The 17,565-nt window shown below is 51.3% G+C and overlaps 2 protein-coding genes across 4 annotated transcripts in view; one reads left to right on the forward strand and one right to left on the reverse strand.

Annotated features, from left to right (window-relative positions):
* The window catches only part of MIEF2 (mitochondrial elongation factor 2), a 4,810-nt gene extending 230 nt beyond the window's left edge, over positions 1-4,580 (forward strand). Inside the window, exons 1-4 of one of the 2 annotated variants that reach the window (XM_057381273.1) lie at positions 7-131; positions 499-673; positions 1,095-1,272; positions 2,278-4,580. In XM_057381273.1, the coding sequence (XP_057237256.1) occupies positions 506-673; positions 1,095-1,272; positions 2,278-3,323 (1,392 nt within the window). In that variant the 5' untranslated portion in view covers positions 7-131; positions 499-505 and the 3' untranslated portion in view covers positions 3,324-4,580. Of the gene's footprint in view, positions 1-6; positions 132-498; positions 674-1,094; positions 1,273-2,277 lie in introns of those variants that run through there. The other variant, XM_057381274.1, reaches the window with a different exon arrangement.
* A 1,278-nt stretch (positions 4,581-5,858) lies between these two features.
* Positions 5,859-17,446, reverse strand: TOP3A (DNA topoisomerase III alpha). Of its 2 annotated transcripts, none has more exons than XM_057381276.1 (20): positions 17,352-17,446; positions 16,749-16,995; positions 15,253-15,312; positions 14,642-14,715; positions 13,967-14,042; positions 13,320-13,428; positions 12,897-13,040; positions 12,236-12,406; positions 11,922-12,022; positions 11,714-11,788; positions 11,517-11,599; positions 11,190-11,397; positions 10,861-11,046; positions 10,571-10,700; positions 10,141-10,254; positions 9,896-10,061; positions 9,304-9,447; positions 8,909-9,031; positions 7,944-8,668; positions 5,859-6,496 (listed from the first exon to the last, which is right to left on the reverse strand). In XM_057381276.1, exons 2-20 carry the CDS (start codon positions 16,926-16,928, stop codon positions 6,318-6,320), a joined length of 3,048 nt encoding a protein of 1,015 aa, XP_057237259.1. In that variant the 5' UTR covers positions 16,929-16,995; positions 17,352-17,446; the 3' UTR covers positions 5,859-6,317. The 2 variants fall into 2 exon arrangements, with proteins under 2 accessions (XP_057237259.1, XP_057237258.1); XM_057381275.1 differs by having other exon boundaries at positions 17,314-17,445.
* Between the last annotated feature and the right edge of the window lie 119 nt (positions 17,447-17,565).

Here is a 17,565-nt window from a genome sequence, read left to right on the forward strand (position 1 = left end):
CCCGATTCTGGTGCCGCGGCCCGGCCGCCTCCCCTCGCTCAGTGCGGTGGGGGGGCTCCCATCCCGGGGGCGCGGGCCGCGGTACCGCCCCAGCACCGCCGGTGCCCCGCGACGCTTTGCGGCAGGGCCGGGTGAGGAGCGGGTGATCTTTCCCCGGCTTGTCCATTCCTTCTCCGGAATGCCTCTTCCTTTCCTGGGATGTCCCTTCCCGGGGGTACCCAGTCTCTGGGGCGTCCCTTCCTCCCCTGGAATGCCTCTTCTTTCCCTGGCGTGTCCCTTYCCTGGGCTGTCCCTCCCCCGGGGTTGTCGCTTCCCCGGGTGACCCTTGCTCCCTCGCCGTACCCAGGCGTCCCGGCGGCGGCGGGAGCCTTTGCTCCGCGGGTGGAGGGAAGCGAGGCAGCGGAACCCCTTATTCCCCAAACCCTTCCTCCCTGCGCGCTGTGCCTGTCCCGGGAAGACAGATCCCCCAGCCCGGGGTGACACTCCCGTTCTCCCCAGGGCGACCATGGCGGCGTTTTGGCACCAGCGGGGCAGGCGGCAGGAGAACGGCGGGCTGGGCAGTGTCATCGACGGGCTGGGCAGCGTGTTCGACGTGCTGYTGGCCAACGCCAGGCTGGTGCTGGGCGTCAGCGGCGCGGCTGTGCTGGCCATCGCCACGCTGGCYGTCAAGAGGGTAAGGCTGGGGCGGGGATCAGAGCACGGGAAGATGCCCAAGAGAGCTGGGTTGTCCGCAGTGTAGTGGGGCAATATGTGCCACAAACGTCGACTGATGTCTCCTCCTGAAGTGGTTCTTTGCATGTGGCACAAATGTGAGACCATGTACAGCTCCATGTTCTATTTGGCTGGAGTATTCGGGATACAGTATCCCATCCCAAGTTGGGACTTAAGTTGTATTTGGGTATCTGTTTTCCTCACAAAACTCATGGGAAAATGATGTGCACCTTTGTGGCCCCCCCAAACTCGGAGTTTTTCTGAAGAGAAATCTTGCATGGGGCTGTCCCCCCATGTGTGTGCTCCTGAGGGGCTGCTGTCACCCATAATTCATGGGAGACAGAGATAAAACCTTATCTCTGGGTTTTCTTTCCTYCTCCCAGCTGATCGACCGAGCTACCAGCCCTCGGGATGAAGGYGATCCCAAGGCTGAGCAGAAGAGCCTGGAGGAGAGCTGGCAGGAYTTGGCACTGATCAAGACAACACCAAAAGCCCCCAAGAAGCAGAGAAGGGAAGACCTCAGCGAGCCTCTGCTCTCCCCAGCTCAGCCTCTGGTGCCAGGTGAGGCTCCTGCTGTCCAGGCAGGGAGATCACCTTGATGTGCTCCGGGTGGCTGTGCCAGTGCTCCCAGCACTGTGGGAGCTCCACGTTATTTTTAGCTCCGTGTCCGGAAAGCTGACCCGACTGAGCCTGCCGCCTGGGAGGCTCCCAAGCCAGGGCCCCTTTTTAGGCAATGCCTGTGGAAACAGCACCTCTGATAACACCCTGGTTGCCCAGCCAGGGCGGGGGCTGTCGGGGTTTGTTTCCTCTGGCTGCACTMGTTTTCTGGGTCAGCTCTGCCTGGAGGAAGGTGCACTCGGGAGCTGCTGCAGACAAAGGCTGCCTTGTCCAGCTGCCCATGGAGATGGAGCTTTTCCAAGTGGGAAASTGGCCCAGCTCGGTCCAGGGCATGCCCTGAGATACTGGACCCAGAGCAGGATGGTTTGAGGATCCTTGTGTGAGGAGGTGGAGGGCAGGCACTGGTTGCTCTGTTGGCCAGTGATTGGATGTGAGGGAACAGCAGGAACTGAGGGTTAGGCTGATATCGGGAAAAAGGTTCTTTCCCCAGAGTGATGGGGCACTGACCAGGATCCCCAGGGAATGGGCACAACCCCAGGGCTGCCAGAGCTCCAGGAGTGTTTGGATAATACTCTCAGGTTCAGGGTGGGGTTCTTGGGGTGTCGGTGCAGGGCCAGGAGTTGGACTGGATGATCATCATCATTGTCCCTTCCAGCTCAGGATGTTTTGTGATGTTTAATGATGTTTTTGTGATTCTCTGACCCTGGCACTGAGTCCCTTGCCTGATTCCCATCTCTGGCTGAGGGGTGAGGCTGGGAACAGTGGGGTTTTGAGGTTGGTTTGGGCTCTGCAGGGCTGAAAAGTGCTGTTAACATCAGTGGGCCCTTGGTGAGGTCAGTGTCCCATCCAGAGGRGTGGGCTGAGAGCTGGGCACACAACTCGTGCCTTCCCCTCTGCTGCTGAGTTGCAGATGATCTGCTCAGAGCTGTGAYTTCTCCCTTCTCACAGATTCCAGAGGCTGCTCTGCCCCTCTGGGGATTCCTCAGGCCAAGTCCAGCCCCCTGCGCTGCCTCACACTGCAGGAGAAGCTCCTCTCACACAGCAATGAGCTGGAAGTGCCCGAGATCCAAGCATCCCTCGTCCCACAGCTGGCCAGGAGCATCAGCACCCAACTGCAGAACTTCCTGCGCAGCAAATGCCCGGAGCTGCCTTTTGGCCGCCTCTTCCTCAGAGGAGCCCTGCTCGATGGCCTCGAGGTCCTGGCAGCTGACCACATCCACCTCATGCTCCCGGTGGTCCTCGACRCCGGGCTCTGGAGCCTCATCTCGGGAGAGGACACTGTGGTGAGGAAYCCCCAGTACTGGATGATCAAGAGGATCGATCTGGGCTATTTCCCTCGGGGGTGCAGCCCCTGGGACAGGTTCATCGTGGGCCGCTACCTCTCCTCCAACGTGCTCAAYGAGACCCTCCACAAGCTGCTGGTGGCCTCCATCAACTGGCCTGCCATCGGCAGCCTGCTGGGCTGTGCCATCCACCCCGTCGTGGCCTCCCGGGAGCTGAAGCTGGAAGTCAAACACGATCAGGTTGAGCTGAGCATCACCCTCTTCCCAGTGGTGGAAATGGAGGACAAGGTTCTTCTGGCTGTTCCTCCYGAAGGACTGGTGGAAAACCTCTGGCTGGAGAGCTTTTACAGGGCAGAGGTCTTGAGGGTGAAGAAGCTGGATGCTGGCGACTCTGGGGCTCGGCAGCTCTGCCTCCGCATCCTGAACGGCGTGTGCAGGAGCCAGCCCAGCCTGCACAAACTGGGTGGCAGCCCYGTGACCCACGTCATCCTGCACCTCAGTGACACTGATGCAGACTGGGCAGAGGAAAGCCTTGCTGACAGGTTCCAGCAGGTGCTTGAGGAGCTGGTGGCCTTCCTGGAGAAAGGGGTCCTGCCTTCCTATTTCAACCCCAAAATCAACCTTTTCTCTGGGCTGTTGGAAGAGGAAATCGATGAGATGGGCTTTGTGCTCTACAGGGCCGTGTCTGAGCCAGAGGTCCTGCTGAAGTGACCGGTGTGTTGGAGCTCCTGAACGTGGGGTGGTGCTCCCCTGCCTGCTGCTCCCCGCTGTGAGGGCTGTGATGCTTCTAGTTGACTAGTCAGTAAGAGGCAAAGTTCTTGCACTTTATGAGAAAAAAAAAAGAAGTTTCCTGTGTGAATAAAATGTGCCTGAGTAGAGGTGGGTGCTGGCAGAARAAGCCTTTGGCTTGGAGGCTCTGCCGAACCTGGGGTGAGGGCAGCCCACACCGGGAGTACCCACGGGTGAGTTCTGTCTGCTGGGAGCCCATTGAAGCATGTTTGGTCTCTGGCTCCCAGTGTCCTCTGCCTGTCCCAGCTGTCTGGCTCCTCTCATGCTCCGAGACCAGCTGGAGCTGGAGGAGAGCAGCCCCTTCCCACTGCTGTGTCCTGCAGACCCCTCAGGTGCAGCGTCCTGGGTGGGTTCTTTCACCAGCACACCACATGGTCTCACTGTGCCAGCACTCGGGGCAGGGGGGAGCCCCACCCACCTCTAGGAATTTGCCAATCCAAAATAAGCCTCATGGATGACCTGGGTGTTTGTCTGGGTGCTTGATGCTACAGCCATAGCAAATGGGGCTGGGGGGTTATTCCCTGGAAACCCTTTCAGCTGCCAGAAGGAGTGAGCTCAGCTCTGCCTCTTTGTCCTGACAGTGTTGGCACTGCCCCGAGGAAGGGGTCTTTGTCCCATGCAGTGCTTTGCTGGAAGAGCTGCTGGCTCTGGGGAAGCTCCTGGTTTCAGTTGGAGGCTGCAGCAGGGCTGTGTCCCCTCCAGGTCTGTCTGGTCACCTTTTCACACATGTATTGCTGCTGTCTTGAGGTCCCTTTTTTCCTGGCACCCCTCGGTATGGGGTGGGGAAGCAGGGAAAGAATGATGTGAGCAGAGTGCTTGCAAGAACTGAAGTGGTTTATGCTTTTTATTATGAAGATATGTTTTGTTTGGGTGTTTTGTTGGTTTTTTGTTTTTTTTCCTTTGAGTGGCTGCTAGTAGGGTTTGGTCTGGCTCTAGTCCCAGAGCAAAGGAATTTTTTCTTATATTTAATGGGAAGAGYTGGTTTTGCATGTGGGTGGAGCTGGAGAAATCCTGTGGACTTCACTGTGAGCAGCTGTTGTGGTTTAATTTTCTTTACAGCTCTCATCTTGTTTATGGGAGGAAAAAACCTGCCTTTCCTCCCTGTCTGACAATTCCTTTGTTCCTCCAAACCACTTCCCAGGTGTCAGTGATGAGAATAAACCTTCCCTGTGCACACTGCTTCTCCGGTGTCAGCTCTCTTTTGTCTCTGTCCTTGTGGTGAGGGTTGAAGTGACCCCCCCCAGTTGTGGTGGCCTTCCTGGGAACCACCCAGGGTGTCCCCTTGCTGCATCGAGAGCTTGGTGTTGGTCAGATCCCATCCTGCAAGGTCTCCCTTCTCCTCTTCCAAAGCCCTGCACCCACAGAAGTGTGTGAGCTGTCTGGGCACTGAGCTTGTACCWTTGACAGGGCTCAGCTGAGGGTTGGACTCTCAGAGCTTGTCCTGGCTGATGCCACCAGCAGGGTTTACSCTGCTCACCATGTCCTGCACAGCTGCTTCCCACTGCTGCTGCCATTCCAAGGTGGCTGCCCAGGCTGCTGCCACCTTGGCTCGTGACTGCATTCCAAACCCTCGTAATCCTGTTATTTTAGCCCAGGGTGTATATTTTTAGGCCACGGCTGTTAATGGTGGGAGTGAGGGGTACAGACAAATGCAACCCAAATTCTCCTGATTTTCTGCGTGGATTTAGGCCTGAGAGCAATGGACTGCTGCAGAGTTTAAGGCTCTCTTTCAGACCTGTGCTGCTGTGGGCTCTGCTTCCAGCTTCCTGCCCATCCCCTCAGTGCTGACCCCAGGAACATGCCCAGGAGCAGGATCCTGAGCAGCACTGGAGGTCCTGGCAGCACAGCACAAAGGAATCCTGCAGMTCTCCCTCCTTTGATGAACAGAGGAAGCCCCAACAGTGAGGAAAGAGACAGTTTGGCTTCCCAGGGAGTTCAGTCTGAACTCAGAGCAGGAAAACAGAGCCTCCCTTCAGCTCAGCCAGCTCTGTCTGTCTGTCCTGGGTCAGCAGATGCAGCTGGTGAGATAAAACAACTTTTCCTATCCCTTTGTAGCTCACTTCTAAATTGCTGTGGGGAATTTCTGCCAAGAAAGCTCCTGTATTGTTCCAGTGAGTGGAAAGAGCAAGATTTGGCTGGATGCTTTTACAGTGAAAGCTTCACTGTTTTGTGTAGGAATAAATAATTAGGMAGAATTAAGGTGTCACTGCGTCAAATTTAAAATTTAAATATTTTAATAAGAAACTTAGTAGTTTGACAAAAATAACTTTCATCAGCTAGCAGCATCACAAAGGCATGTCTCAAACTTGGAGGAAGAACTTCCTTTCAAACTGAGGGACCATCTAAAATGAAGGCTTTTCCTGAGCACTGCAGCTGAGCTGCTCCCAGGACAAGCATCAGATCCAACTCCTCTGCACCTGACCCTCTTTCACTGGCAGGGACAACCCAGGTAAAACGGGAAATGTTGCTTAGGTAACATCAACTTAGAAGGAAATTTGAATTCCACACTGTGGAAAGGCARGGGCTGGGCAGAGCTCAGCAGCCCTGGTGTCTGTCCTGGTGGCCTGATCCAGCTCTTCCCTCTACAGAAAGGCCACGGGCAGCCACCAGGATGGTGCAGGGGAACGATCCAGTCCAGTTTACTCCGCAGACTCAGCTTCCAAGTGCTTTCTTGGAATGTTCAAACTATCCCAATCTGCTCWGCAGAAGAGCAGCTGAAAACAAAAGCTGGTAGTGGAACCACTTCTCCAAGCTGGTTGAACCCTTGTAGTAACAAATGGCATCCCTTGGCAGGAGCAGYCCTTCCAAAAAACACTCAAGGGACTTCTTTCCAAACTCCAGTTCCTTGTGGCAGAGATTGCTCCTGCAGCAGTTCACAATCCTGGTCCTTCCAGGCTCTCAGAGGTCCATCCCAGCTCAGTGGTTCTGAGGGCAGGTTTTCCTCGTGTGCCCAGGCTGGTGGCAAATGCTGCAGGTCCGTGGTTTCTTGGCAGCAGATCCTGAGGAGACACTGCCTGGTCTCTTGGCTTTGCTTCCCAACCCTCTTGAGTATCCACTGCTGCCAAAGTGGTTCAAAGAGTCATCTCCAGAAGGGCCTAGAGGTAAACAACTCGAATTTAAGGAGCTTTGGAAACACAAACAGGTGAGAAACAYGAGGCAAGTTCAAAATAGCAGATGAAGGATTCTCAGATTATTCTTGAACCTGCATTTGCTTCAGATTTGTCTGAACAGTGAAATGTTACCCATTTGTCTTGCAGCATTAGAGACGTGGGAACAGCACAGGGGAAGCTGATCTGCCTGCTTGCATGCTCTGGTCTACAGCTCAAGCAGAAACAAAACATGCCAGAGGAAAACTTAGGCTTTAAGTAGTTTTGAAAACTTGATTTTATGCCTTTAGGACCAAAACTCTGAGAAGGAGGATGTCTCACAGACCACATGTCCCCCTCTGTACCTGGTTATGTGTCTTTTTGTCAGTTCTCTCTCTTGCATCCTTATTTTGTCATTAGTTTTGTTTTCAGCATCTTTTCACACTCGGTTTCATCTCTGATCAAAGCTCCAGCATGACTTGCCCTTTCCCTGMATCCCTAAACTAGGGCAGAGGGAGCAGCAGAGTTTCCCTGGCATGCCAGAATGGGGTTTAAGATCTCCAAAAGTAGTGACACTGCTTCAACTCTGTACCAAGTCAATAACAGCTCTCATAAAGCTGAGCACTGTAATTTGGGAGGACGAATTCCCAAACAGACTGTTGGAAAGAGTGCTGGACTTTATCCAACAAATCATGGACAGACAGATGGTCAAGTTTACTGCACAGAGAAGCCAAGCATCCTGCTTRGATATGTGCTGTGAGGACATATCCTGCCAGCACTCGGAAAGGTAAGCCAGACTTTGTATTTAAGAGCAACATTTGAAGTGCTGTAAAGCTTCTGACAGATGTTCTGAAGACAAACCTGACATCTGTTAAATAGATCAGGTGGCACAAGAGCTGCCATGTGTCAGAGGGGTGTTGAGTTTACAGAATCCCTGGGGTTTCTCTAAATAGCTGGGGTTGGAAGGGACCTCTGGAGATCACAYRGTTCAACTTGGCCAAGGCAGGGTCACCTGGAGCAGGTGACACAGGAACRTGTCCAGGTGGGTTTGAATGTCTCCAGASAGAGAAACTCCATCACCTCCCTRGGCAGCTGTTCCACAGCCCTACCACCCTTAATATAGAAAACTTCTCCCTCATATTGAGGTCAGACTTCTTGTGTTTGAGTTTCTGGCCATGGCTCCTCATCCTGTTGCTGAGCACCACCAAAAAAAGGGCTGGCACGATCCTTTTGGAAGCCAGCTTTGAGATATTTATCTGCATWAAAAAATCTGAAATCCCCTCTCAGTCTTTTCTACACTAAACAGGCCCAAYTCCCTCAGTCTYTCCTCATCAGAGAGATGCTCCAGMCCTCTCACCATCTTTGTGGCCTCCACTGGACCCTCACCTGCAGCTCCTTGTTTTGTTCAGCTTAAGATCAGCCTCAAGCTCTTGTGTCTCCCCCCACCCAGCCGTACCTGGTGCCGAGTTCTCATCTGCCCACTGGAAGAAGCCGCACTGCTGCTCCCGGGGCTTGGGGCAGGTGTGGAACTGCCGYCCCTTGTTGGGCCCGTCCTTCTGCACTGTGCGTGTCACGGCAGGCTGGTCACACCTGCACATTGTGCCACCTCCAGCATCCGAGCTGCTGCTTCCCAAAGGCTCTCTCCCTCCTCCTGGGCGCTGGAATCCCACMGGGGCTCTTCCAGCAGTGGGCTGGAGCAGCGTGGAGCTGCGTGGAGCCGCGGTGCCTCCGTTCTGTGGCTGCTCATCAGCCCAGAGGAAGAAGTTGCAGGTGCTGGAGCTGCACTTGTAGAACTGGCGGCCGCGGTTGGGGCCCTCCTTGCGCACGGTCAGCAGCAGCGCCTCGCTCCCACAGTTGCACACCACAGCATTGTTCCCGTCGTCAGCAGGGGCTGGAGGAGCAGCCCTGGGGGTCCTGGAGGAGTTCACAGACAGGAGGTGTCCCCGTGCCGGGTTTGAGGCCCCCCTGGCTGGCCTGCTCTCGCTGTTGGCTCTGTTCAATGAGTGGTTGGCCTGCAGGTGATGCCCTGSCTGGGTGGAGGGCGGTGCAGGTTGGGATGGTCTGTGCAAGTACTTGAGGTCCAAGAGCTCTTTGAGCATCTCATCACAGCCTCCAATGCAGCCAACRAACTCCAGGGGCATCACGGGTGGAACGCTGCCTTTCTTGAATTTAAATTTCAGTCTGCAAGGAAAGAAGAGTCAAAATCCCCCAAMTGTTTCTCACCAACAGAACTCAGTTTAGATTTGAATTTTTATTTATTGTTTTGATTCTGCTCTATGTAGATCAGTTTCCCCAGCCCCTCTTCTTTCTATCCCAAAGTGCTACTCCAGCTTTCCAAGACTGGAATGGAAAATGGTTGCCCAGCTTAGCTCGTGAAGTCTCTGCCCAAGCATGCCACAAGGGATAATTGGTATGACCTACCTGTGAACTGGGTGGGGTTTACACACATCACAAATGCTCTCGTCCCTGGTCACATCCAGCACAAAATCAGGGAACCAGACTGCAGTTTTACAGGCTGGATAGCCCATGCAGCTGAGGTAGAACCTGCCGTGGGACAAAGGCACTGAGCAATGCAAAGTCAAGACAGTCAAGGATCCATTATTGTGTCTTCTCAGCCATCAGAAATCATCAAAACTGCAATTTTTCAAGGCAAATACCTACTTGAGAAGAGGTTCAGCTGAGTCCACACAGCTCATGTAGCTGGTGGAGTCAGTGAGCTGCAGACCAAGGTTTCCAAGCTTTTACCAAAGGTGGTAAATGAATGCCTGGAGAAACACAAACCAGCACAGGAGGCTACAAGAGGGAAGGTCACCAACCCGCCATTCTTCCTGGTCTTCAGGACCATGTCACTGTTGCACTGGGGACAYTTCCGAACAGAAACGGGCGTTGCTGGGTACACCTCATCCTGCTCTGGAATTTCTGCAGCTTCCCCAAAATACTGAGCCAGGGCCTGGTCCAACCTGTAAAGAAAGGAGCAGAGCATCCTGTGTGTTTCTGCAAGGAGCAATCAGGTGGTGCAGTGACTCAGAGCCTGCAGCCCCCACACAGCTCCTCTGAGATTCTCCATGAGCACATTGATTCAGCAGCACATTTCTGGAACAGGAAAGGTGTGGGTACAACATCAGAGGTCATTGCATGTTGCCACCCCCAAATTTAATCTTAAATGCTCATCCTGGTTTAAACCCTYAGCTGGCAGGAACGCCTGACAGCATGCCAGGCTGCGAGTCATCCTTTCCCATGCAAACGCCTACACACAGAGGGCAGAGCTCCAGGGAAACAGTGTGACAGGATCCCAAATTCCAGGGAAACAGTGTAACAGGATCCCCCACTCCAAGCTGAGCCCCAGATGAGCAGCCAGCACCACCCAGCAGAGCAAAGCAAAAGGAAGAGGGCAAAACYCGGACTCACTTGTTGGCTCTGGCCACAGCTTCAATGAAGACGTGCTTGTACTTTTGGACYTGCTGCTGCAACACCACAGATTTGTCTTTCTTCCCCTCACAGATCAGTTTTAAATCAGCCTCCAGCTCAGCCCGAAGGTCAGGCTTGGACATCTCATAGCCCATGGAATCATAGCCTGAGGAATACATGGAATGGTAAGCAAAAGGAAGGAGCAGGAAAGGACCCTGCCCTCTTTGAAAGGGCTCTTGCCTCACCTTCCACCAGCCCCATGCCCAGGTGGCCGGGCAGGAAGCGCTGATCTGCTGTAAGCCCCACATACATCCGCGTCTTGATCGTCTCGATGTGCTCTGCGTGGGTGGCGTCAGTCCCTGGAAGCAGAGAGATCTCTGTCAAATCAGGAGCACCCTGTGCCCAGGGACAAGGACACAACTTATGGTGAGGAGCAGCACTGCCCTCGTGCCCCATTGGCACTGAGGCCAGCAAGGTGCTGGTGGCACACTCTGGACCCGAAATTGCCCATCTCCCTGGGTACTGGAGGTGCACTGCAGGCTCCTGAGGATGTTTGGACTTTGTCCTTTATATCCCTTTATTCTGCACAAGTGACTTCTTATCTGCAACATTTGGAGAATTCCCTGGAGAGAATTCCCTCTGCCAAGAGCGAGAGGCCACGCTGCCCATACTGACCAATGCCRTGTTTTTCCATGAGAGCAATGAGATCCGCTTCTGTGAGGAGCATRGGAGGACTGGTTTCCCCATCCACCATCTCCACTGTGGTGGGCTGAAAGCGARACCCCTTCTGATACAGCGGGATAACCTGAAGGGAAGGAGAATCTCTGAAACTGCTTCCTGCTCCAYTCACTCAGGACAAAGGCTCTGAGTGAAATGGCCAGAAACACTCAAAAGATGTATTGCAGGGAGGTGTGAAGTTGGCAGTGAAGTGCTGCTTTAGCACTTATGTTCCTCAAGGGGATTACCTTATCACTCCACTTGTCATAAGGATAYACTTCCAGGTAATTCCGGGCCAGGATCATGAGTCCTTGAGCAATGAATTGCTCATTGGCAATGCTGATCTCCACAGTTGTTTCCTGTCCTTTGGCATCTTGAGAGCAGCAAGCCAAAAAGTGGCGCACGATGAATTCATAGAGTCTCTGCTCATTGCCCTGAGATCAAACAGGGAGAAGGGTCAGTGACCTCCCAGGTTAACAAGACACCACAAAATCTTTCTGCTAATGACCATGTTAAGACTTTAATCTTTGTCTATCAAGCAACACAACCCCATCCAATTCCCTCTGGTTACTCCCACCTGCAGGCCAGAGGTRTATTTTGTGGGGTGAATGGGAGGGTGAGCCTGATCGGTTTTGGTTCCACTCCGAGGGGTTGGCCCACCCTGATCCAAAATCCTCTGTGCAAACTCTCCCCAGTGTGGGTCCTGTGTTTGCTGCTCTACCAAGGCAGAGAGGTTCAGCTCCTTGGGGAAGATGTTGGTCTCAGTTCTGGGGTAACTAATGAACCTTAGGAAGAAAGACAGGAGAGCAYTTTGAGAGTTGCTCCAAGATGCTTCCCATTTTGGACAAAAGGCCATTTACTTTKAAAAGAATTAAGTTTACTATGCCAAGTCTTGCTTACTTACCCTTTAGTATAGAGTTTTTCTGCTATTGTCATCGTTTCYTTTGCATTTATTTTCAGTTTGCGGGAAGCCAATTTTTCCAGTTCCTGCATTGGGAAGAGCCAGAAAAACCAGAAGCATTAGTGGATAATTCAGAGCAGCGAGTAAAACATCTGTTCAAAGCACTTTTCAGAGRAATCCTTCCCAGAATTCAAACATACCACAGTGTCCAGGGGCAGGGGCCTCCATTTGCTCTTTGGCTTGCTCACAACATCAACAACAGTTGCTACCGGATCCTAAACAGAGTAAGCAAACCCCAAATCTCCTTTAGGAGTTTACACAAGCTGTTCTTTGAAGGTCTTGAACAAGACAAATACTGGGACTGTTTGGCTGAGTCTGGATTATACAACTATTGATAAGCTTTCCTACCTCCATACACATCTGGTAAAGGACCAGGCACGCTGTGTGATTGAAGAGCCGGTTCCTCTTCCAGTTGAAGATCACGCTGCCATCTTCATGGTCATGGGTCACTGTGATGGACAACAGAGCTGGCTGAGAGAGGAGCCACAAAATGGAAATACCACAAAGGCACTTGGAAACCCTCCAGKTCTGCTCAGTGGTCATGGCAGAGGAAGAGGAAACCATCTCTGCAGCACTTTTTGTTTGCTTATCCAACATTTTTCCTTTCTATCCACAACAAACCCTTGAAGATGGAGCYCAGAACTGTGTTTCCCCACACATACCTTTAATTTTGTAGAAGGCTTCAGGAACAAAGGCCTGGATGGCTTTAAAGCGTTCAACTACAAATCCCAGTGTCGGGAACTGGCAGCTGCCATAGCTGATCAGCTGATCTGCCAAAATATCAGGGAAAATCTTMCGCAGCCTCAGTGTCTGGAACCTGGTGAATGCAGCACCTGAGGAAACAAAATGGGCACCAGAACCAAATACAACAATGTTGAATGATAATCACAGCACTTCAGATGGTTATTTTTAATATTCTGAGCATCAATTTTACTCTGTTCAATACTCAGCTGCAGAAGCTTGTCAGTGCTGCATGAGCTATAAACCTAATATTTGCTTCAAGGAGAAATTTCCTCCTTTCAGGAGGCATTTCTTCATAGAAAGGGCTGTTAAATGTTGGAATGGACTGCTCAGGGAGGTGGTGGAGTTACCATCCCTGGAGGTGTTCAAGAAACAAATGAATGTGGTACTTAGTGCTCTGGTCTGTGGACAAGGAATGGATTGGTCACAGGTTGGACTCAATTGTGGGAGCTGATGATTCTCTGATCAAAGAGCACATTTCCAGTAAAACATAASATGTTGTTTATGTAAAAATCAGGTTTATGAGACTACAGAGAGCATTTCTGCCTTGTGTTTGGGTTACAGTAACAGATGTTTATGTACCTATCCTGAGGTCCAGCTCCTGCCTGACGTCCACGGCATCGCTCGTTTTTTGGTCGGGCTGGGTGAGGTTCTCGCAGGCTGATCTGACAGCGTGAAGTGTGATCTCAGAAAACCGGGCCCGGAAAACCTGGAGGTTTGGCTTTACTGCCAGATACACACGGAACAGAAATCAGAGTGGCTCGAACACCAACGGAAAGGAGCAACTAATAAACAGCTCTCGTTGAGGGAGCATGCTTCTACAGCTTTCCAGCAGTTGCATTTATTTCTCCTCTACCAAAGCCAGATATTTATCAGAACTGCAGTCAGCATTTAACCTGGACACAGCAAAATGGAGAATTTGCCTCTTCTAAAGGAAAGACCTTTTAAACCTTAGACCTGTTAAACCTTTAATGGAACTCAGACTGATGAAAATGCTCTACACACCAGCTCTGCACACTTGGATGATCTCAAAGCCGATGTTCTCTCCTTCTCGATCACAGTCAGTCCAGATCACCAGGGCTTGGCACTGCTGGATTTCTCGTTCAAGGGTTCTCTGACAGGAGGAAAACAACACAGAGAGAACATTCCAGGCCGCTTGCTCTGTCATTTCATTTCAGAATGACTCACTGAACACAAAATGTAACATGTATCCATGGAGATGGGTTGTTGCAATAACATTTTGTAATTCTGTGTCTCGGGAGATTAAGCGRCTCTCAAAAGAACTGAGTCATTTATTTACATCTAATTCTGTTAAAAAGCTCAGCTTGGAGCRGGTTGTACCACAATGTCTAAAAATGTTTTTTAAAAATGTCTTTTTCTGTAAATTGAGACACRATCACTAATTCCACCTTGTTGGGGAAAAACATCTCTATTTTTAGCTGTTCCYTCACTGCACTACTTGTACATGAGGAGAACAGTTTGAGTGTCACAAATGAACAGCATTTACAGTCCAAGAAAATGTAGGAGGAATTTGCTAAACTGCTGAAATTTGTATGTTAAGGACAAAGGTAAGATCATCCTTCTGTTTGGGGTGATATTTGTTGAACCAACGTCTGAACTCAGTTTCAGGGAAAACCTTAACCATGATGTACCTTGATATCCATGTAATTTTCAGGGCAATACTTCTCAATTTCAGCATCAAAAAGAGCCAAAGGGTTGCAGCTATGCCTGGAAAAATAGAGGATAAAGATGTGTGTGCATCACATCAACTAAAAGGCTTTTTTGAGACACTAACTAGTGCTGTCTAAGWACTGGAATTAATGTATTTCATTACAGGCCTCCTCTTAGACAACAGAGAATTCCCATGAAATGCTGAAAAACATTTAAAAGCAAAAGAATGAAAAAACAGCCAGAGAAAACAGCAAATCTGGAAGGCAACAAGCAACTTCTCTTAYGTGAAACTCAGAGAACAAAGGGAGGTAAGGCAGAGAAAGCATCTCACTGCCCAGAACAGTCCCTAGCTGAACAAAGAATACAAAACCATCCCAGTTTGGAATTAGTTTGATTCCCTGGGTCTGTCTTGATGTATTTTAACCAGTATTATGTCTTCAGGGTTTTTCAGTGCTCTGAAGACAGGAATTTGAAATAATATTTTAGTTATTTTCTATAAAATTTGGAACACTCTACTCTTGAGTCAGAGTCGCCCCCTTGTCTTTGACCTTGCAGCATTCCACTTGGCTCAAGGGTGAGAGCAGGAGGTGACAGACCCTTCCTGTGAGGGGCAGGAGGTGACAGAGCCCTCCCTGCCAGGGGCATGAGGTACCAACCATTTGCGAAATGGCATGGTGAAATCATGAGCCAGTAAATGTCCTGACACAGATGTCATCACCATGGTAACATTCTGCAAGAGACAGAGCGAAGAAATTAATGCTCATCATTCACCAGACACTACCCACAGCCCCCAAACCTTCCTCTAGTTCTCAGTTTACAGTATTAGTGACACCTTTCTCCTGTTAATCACAGAATGGTTTGGRTTGGGAGGGTCCTTAAAACCCATCCAGTGCYACCCCCTGCCATGGGMWGGGACACTYCCACTATCCCAGGCTGTTCCAAACCCCATCCAACCTGGCCTTGARCACTTGCAGGGATGGGACAACCACAACACATCATAACAAGCTCTATCCATGATCTTATCCTCTGTAGGAGGCTCCCAATTCTAAACAGCAATGCATTTTTCACTGATAGAAAACCAGAAAGCTGAAAGATTTGAAGCAACAAAACAGGTGGTTGAGCCAGGAAAACAGCATCTGACTTTTCCTCGTCCTTGGGCAGAACATCCCCATGGCTGGAGCAATGTTTTGTAACCCCTGACAAACCACTTTTATTAATTACTATTTGTACTTCATTAGTCCAGCAGCAGATTGAGAGAAACTCCTACCTGGCCAAATATCTGGTAGTCGTATTCATAGATCTTGTTGAACTTGGAAAACCCTTCTCGCTGGAAGGAAAAGGAGAATTCYTGAGTTTCTGGCTTTTAACAGAACATAGATTTTAATTTTTCTTAATTAATTTTTTAACAGCAAACAAATCCATCCTGTTTTACTTTGTCCACACCAGGATGGAGCACAAGGCACATGGCAAACAAAAACCAGGTACTGGAGCTAATGGGAATTGTAGCAACAGGGTGGAAATCTCCTGTATCATTTATGGAGTAGCTGAAATGGTGATTTCTAAGGTAAGAGAATTTTAAACCATTCCTGAAGGTGATTCCAGCATTATCTCCCCATGGATAATGAAGAACTGATTTGTTTAATGGGGCTGGCCAGTGATCAGAGAAACTCCTGACAAACAGATCTCCTGCTCAAATGACAAATGATGTCCCAGCTCCAGGGCCCCAAGGCTACCTCCCACCTAACTGGGACTCATGAAGTTTTTAGATTGTGTATTTTCTGCTTTTTTTTTCACAGAAGCAGGATGATTTCTTGATTGGGACTGTCAATGTTCAGATTCTCAATAACATCTTTTATTCAAATAAAGGAGGCTGGAGCCAGGAGGGAGTCAGCTTCTCTTCCCAGTGACAAGATGAGAGAAAACAGCCTCAGGCTGTGCTAGAAAGGGTTAGGTTGGATATCAGGAACAATTTCTTTGTGGAAGGGGTAATCAAACATTGGAGCTGCCCAGGGAGGCGACGGAGTCACCACAACTGGAGTCGTTCAAGGAACAACTGGATGTGGCACTCAGTGCTCTGGTCTGGGTGTAAAAGTGGTGATCACGAGTTGGACTTGATCTCAGAGGTCTTTTCCAACCTCAGCAATTYTCTGATTCTGGTCTAATAGMMCYTTCTAGTTCCTTAGTTTGGAAATAGCAAATGATTATACAAACTGTTACCAGAGMAGCAGAGTGAAGAAATCTTTGAATTCCTCTTCTCCAAACCACAGCCCATTTTTGCTTTATTTGGTGATCTTCAGTAAACCMCTGACACTTGCTGATGCTACAGAAATGGTACTTTTAGACAGGGAAATGCATGCCAATGGTTGGTTTCAGTTCCTAAAACCTCTGTTATACACTGCTAATCCAGGAGTGACCAGGGAGCCCTCACCACRGAGCTCASTGCYTGCAGGAGGCAGCCTGGGCAGAGAGAGTTGAGTTCCCACTGGATTTAAACCACAAGAGAAACGAACCTGAGACTCCCAAATACATTTGGGCAAGTAGTGTTTRTCCACAGAACAAAGCCATTCTTGTACCTTCGTGTGTTCAGAGATAAAAACAGTGCCAGGTGTGGCATGTGCTGATGTGAAGTGTCTAAGCCAAGTGTCATGCTGGGGCTGCCACACATGACACAGACCCCATCTGAGAGCCCAGGGCTGTGCTGCTAACCCTCCCCAGCCAGCTAAGCCGTGTACCAGGGAGCAGCGAGATGTGGGGTGTTCCTACCCGCCGCATCCTGCTGTTGGAGAGCAGGTCAGCGATCCCTCGGGCAGCATCGTTCTTCTCTGCCACGCACAGCACCTTCCTGATCCTCTGCAGTGCCAAATCCTCCGCGGCCCGCGAGAAGAAGCGCCAGGGCTGGGGCAGCATCCTGCCCGCGGTGAACAGCCGCACGTAGAGGTTCATCACAGGAGGTGAGGACAGCTCCCACGGGGGCAGGGCATGCTGCTGCTCCGCGTCCCGGGGCCGGRTCCTGCCGGGATGGAGAGACACCGCTCATGTCACCGCACGGCCMCTCAGCCTTTAAGCAGCCACCCCGGGAGGGYTCGGGGCAGCCCCTCAGCGCTGCACGGGGATGGAGAAGGCGTCACCCCCTTCCACACGCAGCTGACAGGGAGTCCCGCAGCCTGTTCCTCGGCCTTCTCCTGCCCAGCCGGGACTGGGGCTGTCCTTGYCGCCCACGGCCGGGGCAGCGCAGCCCCCTCGCCACCCCTGCTCCCCCGGGCTGTCCCTCAGTTGGGGCAGACCCTCCCTTTTCCTTTCTCCCTTTTTTCCTCCGTTTCCCCCTCACCTCCCGTTCTCCCGCGCTCTCCCKGTCGCTCCCCTCACCGTCACGTCCTGCCGTAAAGCGCAGCCGCAGCGGAGGCAGAGAACTACAACTCCCGAGATGCCCCGCGGCACACCTCAATGTCCCCTCCCGCCGCCGCCCCGCCTCGGTTTTCCCCCTTTCCCGCCGCCGCTGGGCCCGCCCCGGGATGAACAACGACAAAGGGGCGACGACGGTAAAAATAAACAACTCCAGCCGAGGAAGAGGAGGAGGAGG

The sequence above is a fragment of the Malurus melanocephalus genome, unplaced genomic scaffold, assembly GCF_030028575.1.
Source record: "Malurus melanocephalus ecotype Western Australia unplaced genomic scaffold, MMel_1.1 scaffold_504, whole genome shotgun sequence".
Classification (NCBI taxonomy): domain Eukaryota; kingdom Metazoa; phylum Chordata; class Aves; order Passeriformes; family Maluridae; genus Malurus; species Malurus melanocephalus.